Source organism: Mizuhopecten yessoensis, unplaced genomic scaffold (genome assembly GCF_002113885.1).
Source record: "Mizuhopecten yessoensis strain PY_sf001 unplaced genomic scaffold, ASM211388v2 scaffold9651, whole genome shotgun sequence".
In the NCBI taxonomy this organism is placed as follows: Eukaryota; Metazoa; Mollusca; class Bivalvia; order Pectinida; family Pectinidae; genus Mizuhopecten; species Mizuhopecten yessoensis.
Genome location: NW_018408154.1, coordinates 809,988 through 828,241, shown reverse-complemented (window position 1 = coordinate 828,241; position 18,254 = coordinate 809,988). Strand labels below are relative to the sequence as shown.

Below are 18,254 nucleotides of genomic sequence, written 5' to 3'. Positions count from 1 at the left end.
CCCCCCCCCTGTCCTCCAGACAAAGTGTCAGAAATGAGGCCATAACTCTGTACACTATACAGTGGGGTATGAGACCCTATTTCAGTACAAGTCACAAAAGTAACTCCTCTACTGCAAGTAGAAATTCGTAATTTGTATGTGACAAGAGTATACGAGATATGCCCTCGACATAGTGGCACAAAGACTGACCGACTGATTGAGTACCAGTCAGGACAAATAAAGACATCAAGTATTACCATTGATGTAACAGATGAATTTGGTTTCTTCAAATTCTCCTGAGCTGAGGACACAGAATAATAGAATTGTTCACCCCCTTGGGGGCGAGATAGGGGAATCTTAACCTGAGGGGGAAGATTCTTATGTTTGGCAACTTAAGAATCTTTCCCCGAGGGTTGAGATTCCCTATCTTACCCACAAGGGGGTGAATGATTATTTTTCTCTTACCCTGTTCTCCCATTGTGTTTCGTATACACATTGTAATGATAACGTTACATGCTAAATTCAGGGTTGACGTTATGTTGATGGATTGTGACGTGACGTCATTGTATTGTCAACGTGACGTCATTGTATTGTCAAAGTGACGTCATACCATTGTTATGAATAGGGGAATCCCCCCGTCTCAACCCTAGGGTGAGACAAGGAAATATCACACCGGTAAAAGTGCAGATACACCTGTCCAGGGTAAGAGAAGAAGAGGTCCCTCAGAATACATCTTGTCCTACATTAGTAGTCTTAATTGGATGCATAAGGCGATCCCCTCCTCCCCTGAACCCTCAGAGGAACTTAAGTAACAAGGAGAACTGTAATGTCCACAAACAGTACATGATGAACAAGTAAAAAATAATAGGTGATCCAACACTCCTTATGTAGAACTTTGCGGTAACGTCCTAGGGTGGATCCGTGAGTGGATTATATAGAGAGCCTTACTAATAAAACATACTAAAAGAATAAAGGAATCTCGACACCACAGGGATGTTTTGTGAAACACAGAACGTACTTCTGGTGTAGAGATTCCTATATTATTTTAGAATGATGAACAAGTGTGATATCATTTATTGTCATACTTACTAACACAACACGCCATATGTTATCAAAGTTTTTCTCTGTGATGATTTTGGGTCGACTCCAATGCTCTTTGAGAAACGATTTTCCAATCAGATTCTGAAAATATGAAAATATATGCAACGGGTATCGGTACAGGTGTACTTTGTACATGCAAAAATAAGTCTTTATATTTATTTTCCCATACTTCTGTGTGAAGAAAACTCCACAAAATACCAATGCCATATTATAAGTGTTGTATGATGATGATAGGGCTGTGGTGACCAGGTGGTTATGGCGTCTGGCTGTCTACGATCACTAGCCCACCACCACTGGGTTGCGGGTTTCGAAGCCTACATGGGGCAGTCGCAAGGTACTGGCTGCAGATCAGTAGATTTTCTCCGGGTAACAGGCTTTCCTCCATCGCCAAAACCTGGCACATCCTCAAACCACTCTAGCTGTTAATAGGACGTAACCCACAAACAAACCAAACCAAATGATTAATAGAATCTTCCCCTATCTTAAGGGTGTGACAGAGAAATCTCCTAGCCGAGGGGTGATGTTTTTTGGCTGTCTAACCTGTGGCTCTGCCGAGGTTTAAACAACCAAAACAAATCACCCCTCGGGTTGGATATATCTCTGTTACACCCTCAAGGTAGTGGATGATTATTTTCTCCCATCCTAATAATTCAGTCACAACTCCATCAACAGTAAGTAGTCTGCCTTGCTTATTAACAGAAACACATACGGGGTATGCATATCGACATTCACTTTTGATGACGTCACAATTACCAGTGACACATTTTAATGACGTCACAATTGAACACATGTTAATGGGCACGAGGCCATCTTCCCCTAGGAGGTGGCAAGCTGATCTTTCCCGGTTAAAACGAGAGACTTGCCTGTAAAGGGTGGGAGAAATTGATATCTTCATTGTCTCATTCATATGTGTAGGATAGATTTTCACCATATAACATATGGATATAGTATATCTCTATTACCAGTATTATTAAACATGTGGACTCATTTTAAAACCCACTTCGGTGAAATTTACCTATCCTCTGAACACACAGAAAAGGCGACCTAACACTGATTCACCTATAGGGTAGTGTTTACCTTGTATTTTTTGCGACACACCAGTAACAGCAGTAGGGAATCTGGAGAACACTTGTCCCAGCCCTGCATCAGCTCTTTCTGTATACATGGCAGCACACATTCCTGGAACTTCTCGGTATCAACCTATTGGGATGTTTGTACAATGGTAAATCAACTCTACATTAAACAGAAAGCATGTCTCTTTGAAACTTGAAAGTGATCATTATGTATTTTCATTGCACTTTGGACTGAACAAGAATGCTTTTCATTCATTGGCCAATAATTGTCACATGGTAACCCTCTATGAAATTATAGTGAGCCAGTAAGAATTTTTAGAGCTTCCATTAACCCTTTCACCACTGTAGACCATAATGGACTCATCCAGGTCAATGCATGGTAGAGTCTACTAAAGTTACATAGGGTTGAAAGGGCTAAGACCAAATAATTGTAGTAACTAAATATTGCTACCAACAGAAAAGTCTTCTTCTGGTTTTAAACGAATTTGGGTGCGAGGTTGATAATAAGGATGTTTTAATCACGTTTTATATATGAGCAAGACTTTTCAACATTTTCATATAGCGAAGTCAGTAAGATGTTTAGGGTGTGAGGGTATAATGTTTAGGTGGCGAGGGTATGGTGAAATATTTAGGGGATAAGAGTATGATAATATGTTTAGGATGTGAGGGTAAGGCAAGATATTTAGGGTGTGAGGGTATGGTAAGATGTTTAGGGTGTGAGGGTATAATGATTAGGTGGCGAGGGTATGGTTAGAATGTTTGGGTGATGAGGGTGTAGTAAGATGTTTAGGGGATAAAGAGTATGATAAGATGTTTAGGGTGTGAGGGTATAATGTTTAGGTGGCGAGGGTATGATAAGATGTTTAGAGGAGTAGAGTATGAAAAGATGTTTAGGATGTGAGGGTAAGGCAAGATATTTAGGGGGTGAGGGTATGGTAAGATGTTTAGTGGGTGAAGGCATGGCAAGATGTTTAGGGGGTGAGAATATGGTAAGATGTTTAGGGGGTGAGGGTATGGTAAGATGTTTACGGGGTGAGGATGTGGTAAGATGTTTAGGGGGTGAGGATGTGGTAAGATGTTTAGGGGGTGAGGGTATGGTAAGATGGTTAGGGGGTGAGAGTATGGTAAGATGTTTAGGGGGTGAGGGTATGGTAAGATGATTAGGGGGTGAGGATGTGGTAAGATGATTAGGGGGTGAGGGTATGGTAAGATGGTTAGGGGGTGAGGGTATGGTAAGATGGTTAGGGGGTGAGGGTATGGTAAGATTCAGCGAAAGCTCAGACTGTGCCCTCACCCTCTACACATCTTACTGACCCTCTATGATTCTAGAGAGGATCGGTAACTGATTATGTAACTAATAACAGTATACTCAAAAAGGAGAGTTCAAAATTAATTGGTTTAAAGCTGTCACATATTACATCTAATTTCATAAAGTATCCTTAATTTGAGAGGGTGAGGGTAAGGTAAGCTATTTAAGGTGGGAGTGTGGTAAGATGTTTTGAGGGTGAGGGTGAGGTAAGCTATTTAAGGAGGGAGTGTGGTAAAATGTTTTGAGGGTGAGGGTAAGGTAAGATGCTTAGGGGTGAGGGTAAGGTAACATATTTAGGTGGTGAGGGTATGGTAACTGACCCTCTATGATTCTAGAGAGGATCAGTAACTGATTATGTAAACATTTAACAGTATACTCAAAAAGGAGAGTTCAAAATTGATTGGCTTAAAGCTGTCACATATTACATCTAATTTTACAAAGAATCATCATAGCATTAGAAGGCACAATGAAGATTAAACAGACATCATCAGTGCAGCTGATTACAAAAAGGTTATTCTTCAAGTATGTCCTACAATCTTTACAAATCTGATGTCAAAATCTAATAAAGCATGCAGAAATGATCACCTAATGTCTTTTGCCTAGGTATTACAGAATATACAGTGGGAAGAAAACATATTAATCTTTAATGAGAGAATGAGGTGTACCTGGGCTATGAGTTGAATAATGGCACCAATACAGATCTGTTGGAGATAGGAACGTTTTCTTTTCATGTCTTGAAGATGACCAGCCACTGTTTTAATGCATTCAGCAGAACCCTTCAAAAAATACCATTCATTTCCTGAGCAATACATTCATACAATCTTAGTATACCAGGTTCATGCAACCTTCTGTTCATAACTTAATAATATCTTATATAACTTCATGAATTACAAGATTAACACTAAAACAAGGCATTACAGACAAAACAATTACCCTCACTAATGGGAGTGATCAGATATGCTAAATTGTAGAGCCAATAAAGGTGGATGATGTTTAATATTCTTTATAAAATAATGGAGATTATATATATGTTTTGGTCAAAACCTACACTCACATTATATTACACACACCTGTGTAAAGACTTACCTGTGCCAGTCTCCCCGACTGGATCAGAGCCATGTACACCATCGCTCTCCCTAGGAGGATACTTCCAGTATCCTGGAAATAAATCAACGGATAGAGTGAAAAGTTTAAACAAGTACAGGTATGTATTTCAGTAAATATAAAGCTTTTTTCAACAAAATGCAAATAAAAAGCAATTCCATGTAGATAATTAATGAACTCATAATGTAATATTGGGGGCTCATTTGCTCACTGTGGTGTCTGTGTTTGTAATAATTATAACAACTTCATACAAATATATACACATCATTGTTGTGTTTCTTGTCTAGCTGTAATCCTGTATTACTTACCGCCCGATATTGTAACACTTGTTTATAATATCAAAACAATCTACTGATATCGGATGGATGAGGTCTCGATTACATATAATGTACATTAACTTACAGCTTTGCCATCCTGCTTTGACAGCTGGAGATGTTTGGTTACTGAGGCTAGCACCTTTTCTGGACTGATGACAGTAAATTTCCGCAAAATCTGCAGAAAAACAAACACGATAATAATGATGCTTTACTTATAGAAGGCAACTAATTACTTACAAACCCATCCTTCCATGAGGTCTTCTCTATAACTATATTACTATTATATAAAAATGGGCTAAGTGACTATAAATAACTTGACAATGGGCTAAGCGACTATAAATAACTTGACAATGGGCTAAGTGACTATAAATAACATGACAATGGGCTAAGTGACTATAAATAACTTGACAATGGGCTAAGCATCATTCATGACACTGAAACGACCTTTTCATATATAATTACCCTTTTATTAATGAAAACATGTCTTTAAAGCTCTGTTGACCCTGACATACCTGACACAGTGCCACAGAGAAACCTTGTCGGGCACAGTTTCGGTTGGAGGATACACCCTTCACAAGTCTTCGCAGTGTGTATTTCAAATCCTTTCCCACCGAGTCCTTAAAAAAACACATCAAGGATATCTTACAAATAATTCTTGACATTTGTGCATAAGGTTGAAACTTTGTATGGTTAGCTTGAATCTTTGTATGGCTAGCTTAGTGCATCTTTAATGAATAACCAACATATTGTAATACCTTTATTGCAATACAATACATTGATACATTACACAATTCATCATTACAAAAGTGCAATATATATTTTAACAGAGTATCTCAATTCAGTAAAGCTTTAATTTAGTGATTTGATGGATCCAGATTTGCTAAAATTGAATCAGCAAGTAGAAAATGTATCAAAATTTTTGTCTTCAGCTATTACAGTATCTTATTCTCATGGACAAAGGATGGATCTGGGGAGTATCGCATGACAATCATTGTTATAAGTTGCATTGCAAAGAAGTCAAATTGCTGACAAGCACAACAGAAATACCTGGTTGGACAGTCATGATATCGTGACTACCACACCCAGGGGTGGAGAAAAGCACTTGACTGCTTATCTAGGTGAGTTCATTTCACCACCAGACGAATAAAGCTTACGATGCTATTTGTTTGTTGGAAGAATTAAATAAGGATACAGTGACAGGCCTTACTATATGATATGCAACTGATCCATCGTCATTTTCAATTAGATCATTTCTAGTAATATTTAGGTCTGACTTTTGTTTCACAATTTCTTGGAATTCACCACTTTTTCAGCATTTCCATCTTTACAAAAATATACTGAAACATCCTTTTCAGGTACTGGAACTACCTAGTACCAAAACGCCATAAGGATTCATCAATCATGAATGTTGGCAGTTTATGAAATATGTTTACATATTAGCACTAGCAGACACCTAGTATTAATGAAAAAGCCTGCTGTTCGGGCAAAACCAGTCTAATGTTATGTTTCCTAATAAAAAAAAAATCAACTTTTCCCGAGCTTGTTGCGATTGAATTCTACACTTAGTTACCCCTATTCACCAATCACCCAGCTTACCGGGTGGTATCTAAGCAAGGGATAAACAGAACCAACCAAACCTAAATAGAGAAACTGTGTAGGCTCTATCACTGGAACTATATTTTACAAGAACATGCTCCAATTTAGTGATATTATCTGGGCAAGTGAAAATGTACATTATAGCAGGTCATTTGCCTGGGAGAAAAGTACTTTAAAAAGGTCTTCCCCACCCTTGCACACCAATGCTACTTTTGTTTACCATATTCCAAAAGGTTGGACCAGAGTTGTTTGTTTATGAAATAGGCCAGATGCACCACATGATTCGATGTTGATTTCTGGTGAGCCTTAGACAAGACTTTGAAAGCCTGCATTAAAGTTGCATGTCGGGCAGGCGCGTGTCAGATCATTTTGCCTGAAGTCCTGTTCGCCCCGATATAGCATGCCAGTATCCCATTTACAAAATTGATGAACCCGTTTGTCTGTTTAACAAAAAGGCCCCACTTTTGTGACTAGCCTGTGGCAGAGTGTTTACAAAATCCAAGACGAAGATAAATTTATTTATCTGACTGACAACCGATCTATGGGGTCAATAATCCTGTCTTTGGGTAACAGTTACTGTGCCAAACCTATCCTGTTCACTGTTGTTACCAGGCAATCGATTGCAGGGTAGAAAGATATGTTACTTAACGGGTTATCCTAGAACAGACTTTACAGTGATGTAAGGAAATGTGCTGACCACATTTTTGACACTTTAGTAGTACACATCCGGGCGCTAGGATCATCGGGATGGCAAGATAATTGGATGAAAGCGGGGTTATCCCGATATGTCACCCTGCAACCAAAAGTGTTTAATCTATATATAGTATGTCATAATCGATCTTTGACTAATGAGCGTGCTAAACACCTTTGCTTCAACCAGCTGCCCGAACGTCTGGAGCTAAAATAGACACTTACGTAGTCCTTTTGTGAATCTTCCAACTTTCTCAATAGCTGTTTTGTAGTTTTCACTGTGCAATTTTCATCATATTCAGCTAATTTCCAGAAAAATTTCATTAAATCGTCATTTCGGTCGTTCATTTTCAGGCCTTCTTCTTTCGAATTTTTAGAATAAGGTCTAGTGCTGATTTTTAAAAGCACGTGTATATTTTTACATCGTTGAATTACAGCTTCACTTCTACCTAACTAACAAACGCTGTAACGATTCCGATCCGAACAGAAGCTCTCTGACGTTATTAACCAAATATCGAATTCCGAAAGTAAACCACAGTATAGAATGCGAACATCATTGTACATCAAAAGTATAAACTGTACAAATTAATATGTGCATGAATTTATAGATACTTGTGATTTTCCTTATAAGAGAAATTGGAAAACTATAGTGGAAGTGTCTATTTCAAACAAACAGGAAAATTATTTTAGGAACGTACCTCAAAAGATTTTTGCAAATACGTTCATAACCACAATAAGTCACAACCGCATGCACTGTTGATAGTTGTTATCCAACACCATGTACAGTGATAAGATCCATGTTGTGATGAATCGTATTGTAACCATTAGAAACAGTCATACTACAAGCCTTTGTCACAGGTGTGGTGAGCTCTACCAAGATCATACAGAACATGTTGTATTAAGATGTGATTTTACGGATACTGTTACAGATAAGTTATGGATGTACATAGCCAATATATACACGTATCTATATACACGACCTGATATTTAGTCATTATATGCATTCGTTACCAGAAAATGAAATCATCTTTCATTTACTTGAAGGCGAAGTTAACTTCAGTTTAGAAAATAATTAATTGGAAGAATATAGAATTACTTCTGTGGCAAGTGTCTATACAATGTTAAGAATTGACAGCAGCTGATTTGAAAGTTACCCTGTATATCACTATGTTTAATTGATAACTACAAACGTATTCATTACATTCTATTTATTCACATGTTCCAATGATATATACATACACATTTTGTGACATGTATGTAATTATCCATAGTTCTGATTTTTCTGTTGTATTATTTTGTCTTTATTAGTATTAAATGTATCTGTAATGTTCATTTGGAGGAAATAATAATAACAAGTACTAATTGTAATGGGGCACCATTACAGCAGTCCCCCAAACCCCCGCAGTTATGTTCGCAGTGCCAATATAGACCTACATATGGAATTTGAGCAAAATCGACCAATATTTGATTCGACCAATCAGAGGCCGTGGCGGCCATCTTTGTCAAAATTGTTATCCTTGTTTAACAATTTATATACGAGGCCTCATTGTTTACGTATGGTAAACAAGGAGGCCTCAGATATAAATTGATAAATTGAACCGTGCCCCTGTGACCCAACATGCTTGTAAATGAACAATTTAGATACAATGATATACACTGTACATGTATCAGTAAACCTCTGCGGAAATATGTAAAATATTTAAATTATTAACCCCCTCGAGCAATAAGAATGCATGTGGTAAACAAATCTTCATGTTTCCTCCAAGCATTGGCAACTCAGATACATATATCATACTGGAACGCAAGATCGCGATAACTATTACATCATAATAATAATAATATAGCGCCCTATCTAATTTGTAAAATTACTCTAAAGCGCTTTACAACATATGGATAATAGTAATAGTTATAATTGTGAAACAAAGGCTTACAATCACTTTTATACATTTAAGCAAGCAATGTGCACATACACACACACAACATGTAATCAAACAGACCCTAAAATGCAGATGTGAAGAGGTGAGTTTTGATATCCCTCTTGAATTTGGCCAGGGTATTTGACTTTTTAATAGCAGATGGTAAGCTGTTCCACAACGTGGCCGAAACCCTCCCAAAGCAACGGTTTCCATAGGTCACAGTACGAGATTTTGGGACACACAACAATGATTCTGCACCGACCGCAGTGATCGTGACGGCTGATACCGGGTAACAAGCTCCTGTAAGTACTGATGAGCTGTTCCATTCAGTGTCTTGTATGTGTACACCAAACTTTTGTACTGTGACCTGTATCGTACAGGTAACCACTGCAATGCATATAGCACAGGTGTGATGTGCTCTCTCTTTCGAGTACGACTAACCAGCCGTGCTGCAGTGTTCTGGACCCTCTGCAGGCGACTATAGTCAGTTTGTCAAATAATCCAACCGAGAGGTAACAAGTGAATGCACCAAAATCTTGCATGCATCTTCAGTTATAAACTGCAAAATACGGCCGATGTGCCTGATCTGGTAGTAACAGGATTTGGCAATAGCGTTCACTTGTTTCTCCATGTTCAATGAACTATCAAAGTGTACCCCTAGGTTTTTATCAGCTGGGACAGTCTTCATAGTTCTGGCACCGACCTTGAGCTGGAGAGCCATTGTTTGCTGACATTTTGGGGAAAAGACGATTAGTTCCGTCTTTTCCTGTTAAGCTTTATCATGTTGGCGTTCATCCAGGTACTGATATCTGTCAGACAAGCTTCCAGATTTTCTGAAACTGTATCCCAACTGTCCTGTGGTTTGATGACCATGTATATTTGTGTGTCATCAGCATAGCAATGATAGCGAAGACTTTGGCCACGACAAATATACAGGCAATATTTGTGTTGTCCTAACACCGACCCTTGAGGAACCCCGAAATCTAGTACTTTGTCATGTGAGGTGGTAGATCCGATGGCAACACACTGTCGTCGTTCACTCAGATAAGACTGTATCCAGCATAGTGCGGTATCAGTCACTCCATAAGAGTATTCCAGACGTTTATAAAGTATGCCAAAGTATGCAATATTTTTTTCCTGATTGAGCTGATTTTATTCAGAAAGTAATCATCGAACTTGTTTGATAAGTCTTTTTCAGAATTATAGCTTTGTAGAATAATTTGACCTTTCTGGCCAATTACGTTTTATTGAGTCTAAATAGCTGCCTATGATACTTACCACATTCTTCGATTCTTTCCGAATAATCAGTCTTCTTTGACTGAATGAGAAGTGAACCAACCAGCCGACATTGTTCCCTATAAATCTGTTGGTGAACGGTTAATTTGGTCCGTCGCCACTGTCTCTCTGCTTTTCTACGGTTCTGTTTTTCTACGCGGATATTTTTATTATACCACAGGGCACACAGTTATCACTTTAATCTTCAGAGGTGTGTGTTTCTATATAAGGGCTTCTATACCAGATGTGTATGCTTCAACAAGATCATCAACCCCGCCTTCAGTTGATTGAATGGCGGAAAAAGACTGAATGTCATTGTTGAAATCTGGTATTGAAATTTCGCGGAATTTCCAGAAGCTCACTTCTTTCCTTGCACGATCTGGCTTACTACAATTCAGTGTTGCGTGGACAGCAAGATGATCATCGGATTGGTTCCTTTTTACATCACTTAGACATGGATCAATCCCTGAAATTGATCCAAGAATGACTGAATTATCTTCCCTCGTTATAACCACATCCAGTGGATGGCCATGGGTGTGTGTAGCTTCTGTCACATGCTGAATCAGATCCCTGGAATCTAGAAGCCCAGAGAACTGGCGAACATCACCTTTAGATAGATCGTCTAAGTGGCAATTTAGGTCACCCGTGATAATAATCTCTTGTGGTACAACAACTTGGTGGTCTAAAAAAAAGGTAGACCATTTATTAAAAAAAACCACTGTATTTCGGAAAGCATTCTGTTTAGATGGAGGAGGCCTGTAAATGATACACAAACTTAATTGTTTATCACCAGCAATGACAGAGCAAGTCATGTGCTCAAAGTGTGTGTATACATCATCATGGCTGGAAGAGAGATGTCTCACACTACGCTAGGCCTTTCTTAAACAGAACAGCCATCCCACCACCCCGTTTGCCGAGTCTAGCATTGTGGAGGAATCTATAGCCTGCTGGTATTAGCTCAGCTAGTACATGGTCATCGATATCTGAACCTAACCAGGTTTCTGTCAATGCAAGATTAATGTCAATGTCCTGAGATGTTACAAAATCCCCGACGGACAATGACTTATTCTTCACCGAGCGACAGTTTCAGGACATTAAATTCAGAGGAATAACTGACTTACAGTGACCAGCTGTTGTTGGCTTGACGACATGTAGATTCTCGTACGATACTGATGATGTCGGAATCCGTGTGGAAGTATCGTTCGAGAATGCACAATAGTGTTGATGCCTGATACTTCTATAAGAAGGCTGAATCGGATACAAATCAGTAGTTTCCTAACGGGGTTAAAATCCATCCCTCGCTTAATTGTTTTTTTGAGTGTCTAGACACGTAAACATAACAAATGAAATGTCTACTACCTATGTTTTGATAATCAGAGAATAGAATAAAGACGTTTCTGCCGTATCTTATGCTTAACAATACTCATAGATATGCAAATCAGTTGTTACCATCACAGAAAAATGAAAGATTTCTCAAATATCTCTAACTGGCAGGCAAACATGGCAAATAAATTGTCTTTACTTATGTGTTTCAAGTGAAGGACATTGATGCAATGTGATCAGTGATTTACAAAGATACCAGGGTAAAGATCCAAGTATCAATAAACACAGCAACTGCACCTGGCTCGGATACATATCTCCTATTTTAAAATAAAACTCGTTTATTCTCTAAATTGCACTCAAGTAGATCATTGTTAAAAGATGAAAAAATATGTTAAAAAATTATCAAATATTGAACGTTGATATTTTATGTCAAATTATGCTTCTTGGAACTAGAATGGGCTCTTGCCAGAGACTGGTACATTAATAAAGCAAACCCAGATACACTCTATAGCAGCTAGGAAGTACACACTGTAATGTTTCATAATTGTATTTTACAAAGGAACCATTTCGTGTAAATAAAATTCATATGTAAAAAGAGATCATACGTGTTTGTCACTGGTTAAATAAAGAATAAAACGTCATAAACAATGTGTCAACATTTCTGCAGCTTACAGGTCAGTACAGATGTTCTGACTGATAATATGGATATATGTGTAGCGGAACAGGACTGGGTCGATCATCGGCGACCAGGCTGCTCAACTAGTAGAGCGTCCATCTAGAGTTCGGAGGGTCACGGGTTCGAACCCTGGTATGGTCGTGCATTTTCCCGCTTCTGGTACTGACATACGTATAGTGTAGTAATGATAATGTATTCAGCGCTACAAAAGAAGTCCCATGGTCGATCCATGGATTTATATACCATGGCAGGTTTTATCACTCAGCTTTTGTTTTCTCTAAGTACAGTAGGCAGACCTAGGAGTAGTACAAAAGTACCGCTTTTGGGCCAGGGTCATTGAGTACAGTCTCCTATATAATCCTTACCATCCTGCAGCACCATCCTAACCGGGTGGTACCGTAATGATGACGTCACAGGATTTCCTACGCATGGTCTATGTTCTCGAACATTCCAGAACATTCTCGAATGTTATAAAAAAAACACCGAGAAGACGAGTATAGATACAACCATTTATTATCACCGTCGCGATGGAATGGACATTGGTCGGAGAGCCACCCCACGTCCATTCTTACAACGAATACCCACAGATCTATACTGATATAGCTCTCGCTGTTTGTTTATGTCTGACTCCATTAAAAACCAGAACCATACAGACTAGGTCACACACTCTGTATGTTAACCGAACACATTTCCACGCATACAAAACTGACGTGTATTATATAACAGTTAGTTATTTCCAATAACGTATGCATTTTTTATGCGTATGTCAATTACTCTCACTGTATGTGTAAACCTATCCCACATTAACATATGTCATAGTCAATACTTTGACTGGACGAGTTGTCGCCTTTGCAACATACTACTGTAATAACTATTTGTACTAGGGAATAATAAAGTTACAGTCTGTGCGCGCCATTTGCATGTGTTGGTTGTCTGATTACACTACATGGTGTCAGAGTAAAAATGGACCGCCTACACCCGCCGCCACCGTTATGTTTAACAGGGAATGTATCAGAAAACTTGAGACGATTTCGCCAACAGTACGAAATCTATGCTGATGCCAGTGGTGTAGCAGGGAAAGCGGACGGTGTCAAAGGCATGACATTGCTCCACGTGTTGGGCCCGGAGGCCGTTGAAGTTTATAATACCTTTTCGTTAATCGCAACTTCTCGGCCAATTCCGGCTAGGCGCGGAATGGCGCGGAATCATATGAATCCGCGCCTAGCCTGAATTGGCCGAGAAGTTGCGATTGACCTTCTCGTGGAAAGGGGCTGATAAAACAAAGGAGGGCGATATTGTCACAAAGTTTGAGGCATACTGTAACTCAGAGAGAGAGAGAGAGAGAGAGAGAGAGANGTCATAGCTTGAAGATATTGAATGTGAGGTCGTGGTAGTGATCTTCTCCGACACAGACGGCACTAGTTACACTGTCCACTATTCAAAACACTCTGCTTTTCTAATGTTCATCACTTCCCGTACCTCTGTTGCCTTCTCCTTGTAAATTCGATTCCTTCTGGTATTTTCGTTTCACTAGTGCCGTTTGTATCGGGGAAGACCAGAAACACGACTCTTCAGCATTTAAGATGATACTGACTGTCGACTAATAAATTACCCAACGTAATATCAAGATCGTACAATTTCTGTAAAAATAAATGGAGGGGGGGGGGGGGGGGGGGGTGTATGTATGTGTGTGGTGTGTGTTCTTTGTGTGTGTGTGTGTGTTGATATATTTATCAAAATCTATGAGAATCTAGAATATATTGCCGAGTATGTTGAAATATTATTTCATTTTCATGTTGGCTTCATTCCAATCTACCAAAAGGTATTAGCTGCAGGTCCAGAGGAATGAAATAGTTTAGTTCACGATATAATTTAATTCTTTGTTGTACACAATTGTTACAACCAAAAAAGAAATGATATGTATCTTCAACAGGATGACCACATTGACAGTGTCGGAGTTTTTTTTAGATTTGCATGGAATAGATCGTTATTTAAGGTCCTAGCTCTGTTTCTTAATTTGGTATGTAAAATATTAAGTTTTCTATCGCCAATCAGATAATAATTTGGAACATATAAATTTTTAAGATTTAGGAGAGAATTCTTAAACGCTGTATGTGAAACTCTTTGTCTTATGTCCAGGTCTAATTGGTTCCAAAGTCGGATTGTAGAATGGAAAAAGGAAGAGTTTGAAAGTTGAAGTCGGAAATTAGGTAGAGAATAATTATCGGCATTACGGAGGTTGTATTGTGACAAGCGGAGACAGTAGAGAATAGTAGATTTTTGTGAATTTTGTAGAATAGTTTTCTCCTAGATCTTCTCTGAGATAAAGGTTCGAATCCACTTTCGGAGTATAAAGATGCTCTGCTACAATAAGAGGGTAAACCCGTGATTATCCGTGCAGACTCCAGCTGAAGCGTTCTAGTTTGTCTGCGTCACCGAGAGTACACCCATCCCATACCTCGCAACAGTATTCTAGAAATGGAAGAATATAGGATCTGTATATTTTATTAAGAGTTGGTCTATTTAATATATTTTTTAGTTCGCGCAGTACACTTACCTGTTTTGAAACTTTTTGGCATATATTATTATCAATGTGGTTACTCCATTTACAATTATTATCCAGAACTAATCCGAGGTGTCTATGATTATCCACGAAGTGAACTGTTTAGCTGACAGATAGCTGTTTGATTGGTCTCAGGTAAACAAAATCTGACCAATCGCTAGGCTGATACCTATTCTTTGAAGATTACAAAGGAGAGACGCCCGACTTCAAAGCCTGTCAACTTTTACCGTTATGTGACCGCGAGATTATTTTGATGTATATCAAAGGAGTCTTCTGAGGAAGGTGGATAGTTATCCAGAGTTTGCCAGACTGCTGCACTCCTGGGATAGCCCCGTTTGCTCATGTCGTATCTGTACCTGTGTCTAGAGTTTTAATGTTTTTTTCAGTATTTTAGTCTTTATTACTAGTTACCTGCTTTCGTTATCTATTATTTATTTACCTACCTATTTAGCTTAACCTCTGCTTTGCATGACGCTTTTATGTACCAATAACTGGCAGCATAGTTTTAGCCCTCTCTTCTAATCATCATTATAGCTCAATATCTTTTACCTACTAGACCTTGTCGTCCTATTTTAATTTACACTATATTAGTATATATTATGTCAATTTTTACTCTTCTGCCATATTAGCATGTATGTACATTACACTTGAAGTGTTTTAACCCTCCAATATATAAAAACACCTGTGTGATATGCAGGTGTTTCACTATTATCTCTTTACATCATTTTTAGTAGAGTACTTAAAATTTAGTGCATGTGATATCTATTTATATGCTGCTATGTTATTGTATATTTTACTCGCTGATCATGTGCTAGCTTTCTGTGATAGTGTAATAGTTTGATTTGTTGTTTTCTGTTTGCTTTTATCATGTTTGTCGCAAAAATAGCGCTACAGCGCTAATGTTTCTGTTTGATATATGCGACGTTAAATAAAGTTTCTTGTATCTTGTCTCCTTGTCTCATCAACAAGGTGGCGCACACCGAGCCTTCAACCTTGCTTTGACATATTCCAGGGGTGTAGAGAGCGAAAGTTAACGTAACCCCTGGATATCGAGGATGAGCGATTCTGTGAGAGCACGTCTACTGAGAGACAAAGATCTCGGATTCCAAAACGCTATAGACATTTGTGTGGCTGCCGAAGCTAGTGAAACACAGATTAAGGAATTACACGGAGCCGCTAGTGACACGAGTGATGTTCACGTGATCAAGCATGCGACCGGAAATGGCGCCAAATTCAAAGGTGTGAGACCGAGGAAGGAAATACTTACAAGGAAAAAGGAACACAATCACAGGTATGTGGTTATTGTGGATAGAAACATAGTTAAAGGACATTGTCTAGCTTTTGGGGAAATCTGTAACAAATGTCAAAAGAAAATGCGGTAATGTGCATGTCCACACATCAACAACACAGAGTCCATCAACTAGACGAGACAATAAGTGACTCTGAAGAAAGTGACATATTTTTCATTGACGGTATTGGTGTGGACAAACAAATGGTCAAAACAAGAAAGACTGGAAAGTTTCGGTTTGACAATTTGAAAAAAAAACTTTACACTGTTTAAGTTGGATACTGAGGCTGAATTCAATGTGATCAGTAAAAAAGCCTGTGAGAAATCGGGGTTGGACTTGAAGAAACTTGTGAAAAACATAAGTAAACTAGTGTTGTACTCTGGACATGAAATGCCAATATACGGCAAATTTATCGCAAGCATATTATACAAGGGCAGATATCACCTCATTGATTTGCACGTCGTTGGACAAGACGTTATGCCAGTGTTAGGTCTGGATACATGTCTAAAACTGAACCTAGTACAGCGTGTTACTCGGTGAACATGGATCAAAGTGCTGAGAGTACTAAAAAACAAAGTAGCTCGAAGGCACAAAAATCTCTTAGGAAATATGAACATCTGTTTAATGGCATTGGCTCTCCCAGGAGAGTACGAAATCAAGATAGATCCATCTGTGACGCCTATAGTGTCGCCTCCCAGAAAGATTCCTCATACACTGGAAGCCAAAGTCAAAGAGGAACTTGAAAGGATGGAGCGTAAAAACTCAAGTCGAGGAACCAACGAAATGGGTTAATCCGATCGTAACAGTTAAGAAACCAAATGGAAAAGTACGTGTTTGTCTAGATCCTAGAGAACTGAACAAGACAGTTCACCGAGAACACTATCCTCTCAAGACCGCTGAGGAAGTTGCAGCGACTGTTGATTCTGCAAAAATTCTTCAGTATATTAGACGCGGCGTCTGGAGTTTATCAAATAATGTTGGCCCAGAAGAGTACATGGATCACGACATTTAACACTCCGTACGGTCGGTACAATTTTGAGCGTCTTCCATTTGGCATTTCGAGTACCCCAGAAACTATTTCCCAAGTTTTCGAGAATCAACCGTGTACAGCAATAGTGGATGATATCCTCATATGGTCCGATTACAAGGAGGAGCACGTCAACAAACTGGAAAGTGTTCTCTGGAGATGTAAAGAGGTTGGATTGAGACTCAACGGAGATAAATGTAAAGTAGACAAACCGGAAGGTGAGTACGTAGGTCACGTATTTAGCAAAGACGGAGTTCGACCGACTAATGACCGTGTTGAGGCTATGATATAGTTGATATAGTAGTCGACACCAATAGAAAGCTTCAGGTAGCTTCTTGCGGCGCATTTTAATGTTCCTATACTAATACACAACTTCCGGTGCGTATTGATATAGAGAAATTAAAATCCAGAAATCTTAAAGTTAAAAGGTGAGATAAAATATTAAATGATCTGACAGGATCTTGCTAATAGCAGGAGGCATTGAATTTACATGGGTGATCCGACCAGAACTTATTGAGTCTGTGTTTAAAACTATTTACGCTCGGGGCATTTACCACATGGTTTGACAGACTATTCCAGGACTCCACAACCCTGTTGCTGTAGCTGTTACAGCTTACTTGTCTGATCCTTCTTTTTTTAAACAGCTTCTTGTTGTTCCCTCTTGTTCTGGAATCCTGGGTTTTAGTGAACATTTTGCTGTGATCTACAGTGTCTGTTCCCTCTAGGATCTTGTATGTTTGGATCAGGTTCTGTACTCCAAATAAGTAATCCTATATGGCGCAGTCTCTCTGAGTAGGGTTTGTTTACTAGACTGGGAATTAAACGAGTTACCCTCCTTTGTACTTTTTCCAGTAGTTTGATGTCTTTTAGCAAATATGGTGACCAGACAACACTTGCATATTCAAGGTGTAGGCGGACGCGAGATTTGTATAGTGATAAAAACATATTTTTTTCCATAAATATAAATGTTCTAAAGATGAGACCTAGGTTCCTGTTGGCTTTTCTTCAGAGGTTGA

The 18,254-nt window shown here is 38.8% G+C and overlaps 1 protein-coding gene across 1 annotated transcript in view; it reads right to left on the bottom strand.

Moving 5' to 3' along the window:
- The window catches only part of LOC110458566 (myb-binding protein 1A-like protein), a 35,826-nt gene extending 28,215 nt beyond the window's left edge, over window positions 1–7,611 (bottom strand). The window contains exons 1-7 of the mRNA XM_021510322.1: window positions 7,395–7,611; window positions 5,396–5,500; window positions 4,969–5,058; window positions 4,549–4,620; window positions 4,128–4,238; window positions 2,158–2,280; window positions 1,069–1,161 (exon numbers count right to left, since the gene is read on the bottom strand). Of these exons, the coding sequence (XP_021365997.1) occupies window positions 1,069–1,161; window positions 2,158–2,280; window positions 4,128–4,238; window positions 4,549–4,620; window positions 4,969–5,058; window positions 5,396–5,500; window positions 7,395–7,517 (717 nt within the window). The 5' untranslated portion in view covers window positions 7,518–7,611. The remainder of the gene's footprint in view (window positions 1–1,068; window positions 1,162–2,157; window positions 2,281–4,127; window positions 4,239–4,548; window positions 4,621–4,968; window positions 5,059–5,395; window positions 5,501–7,394) is intronic.
- Window positions 7,612–18,254: the final 10,643 nt, after the last annotated feature.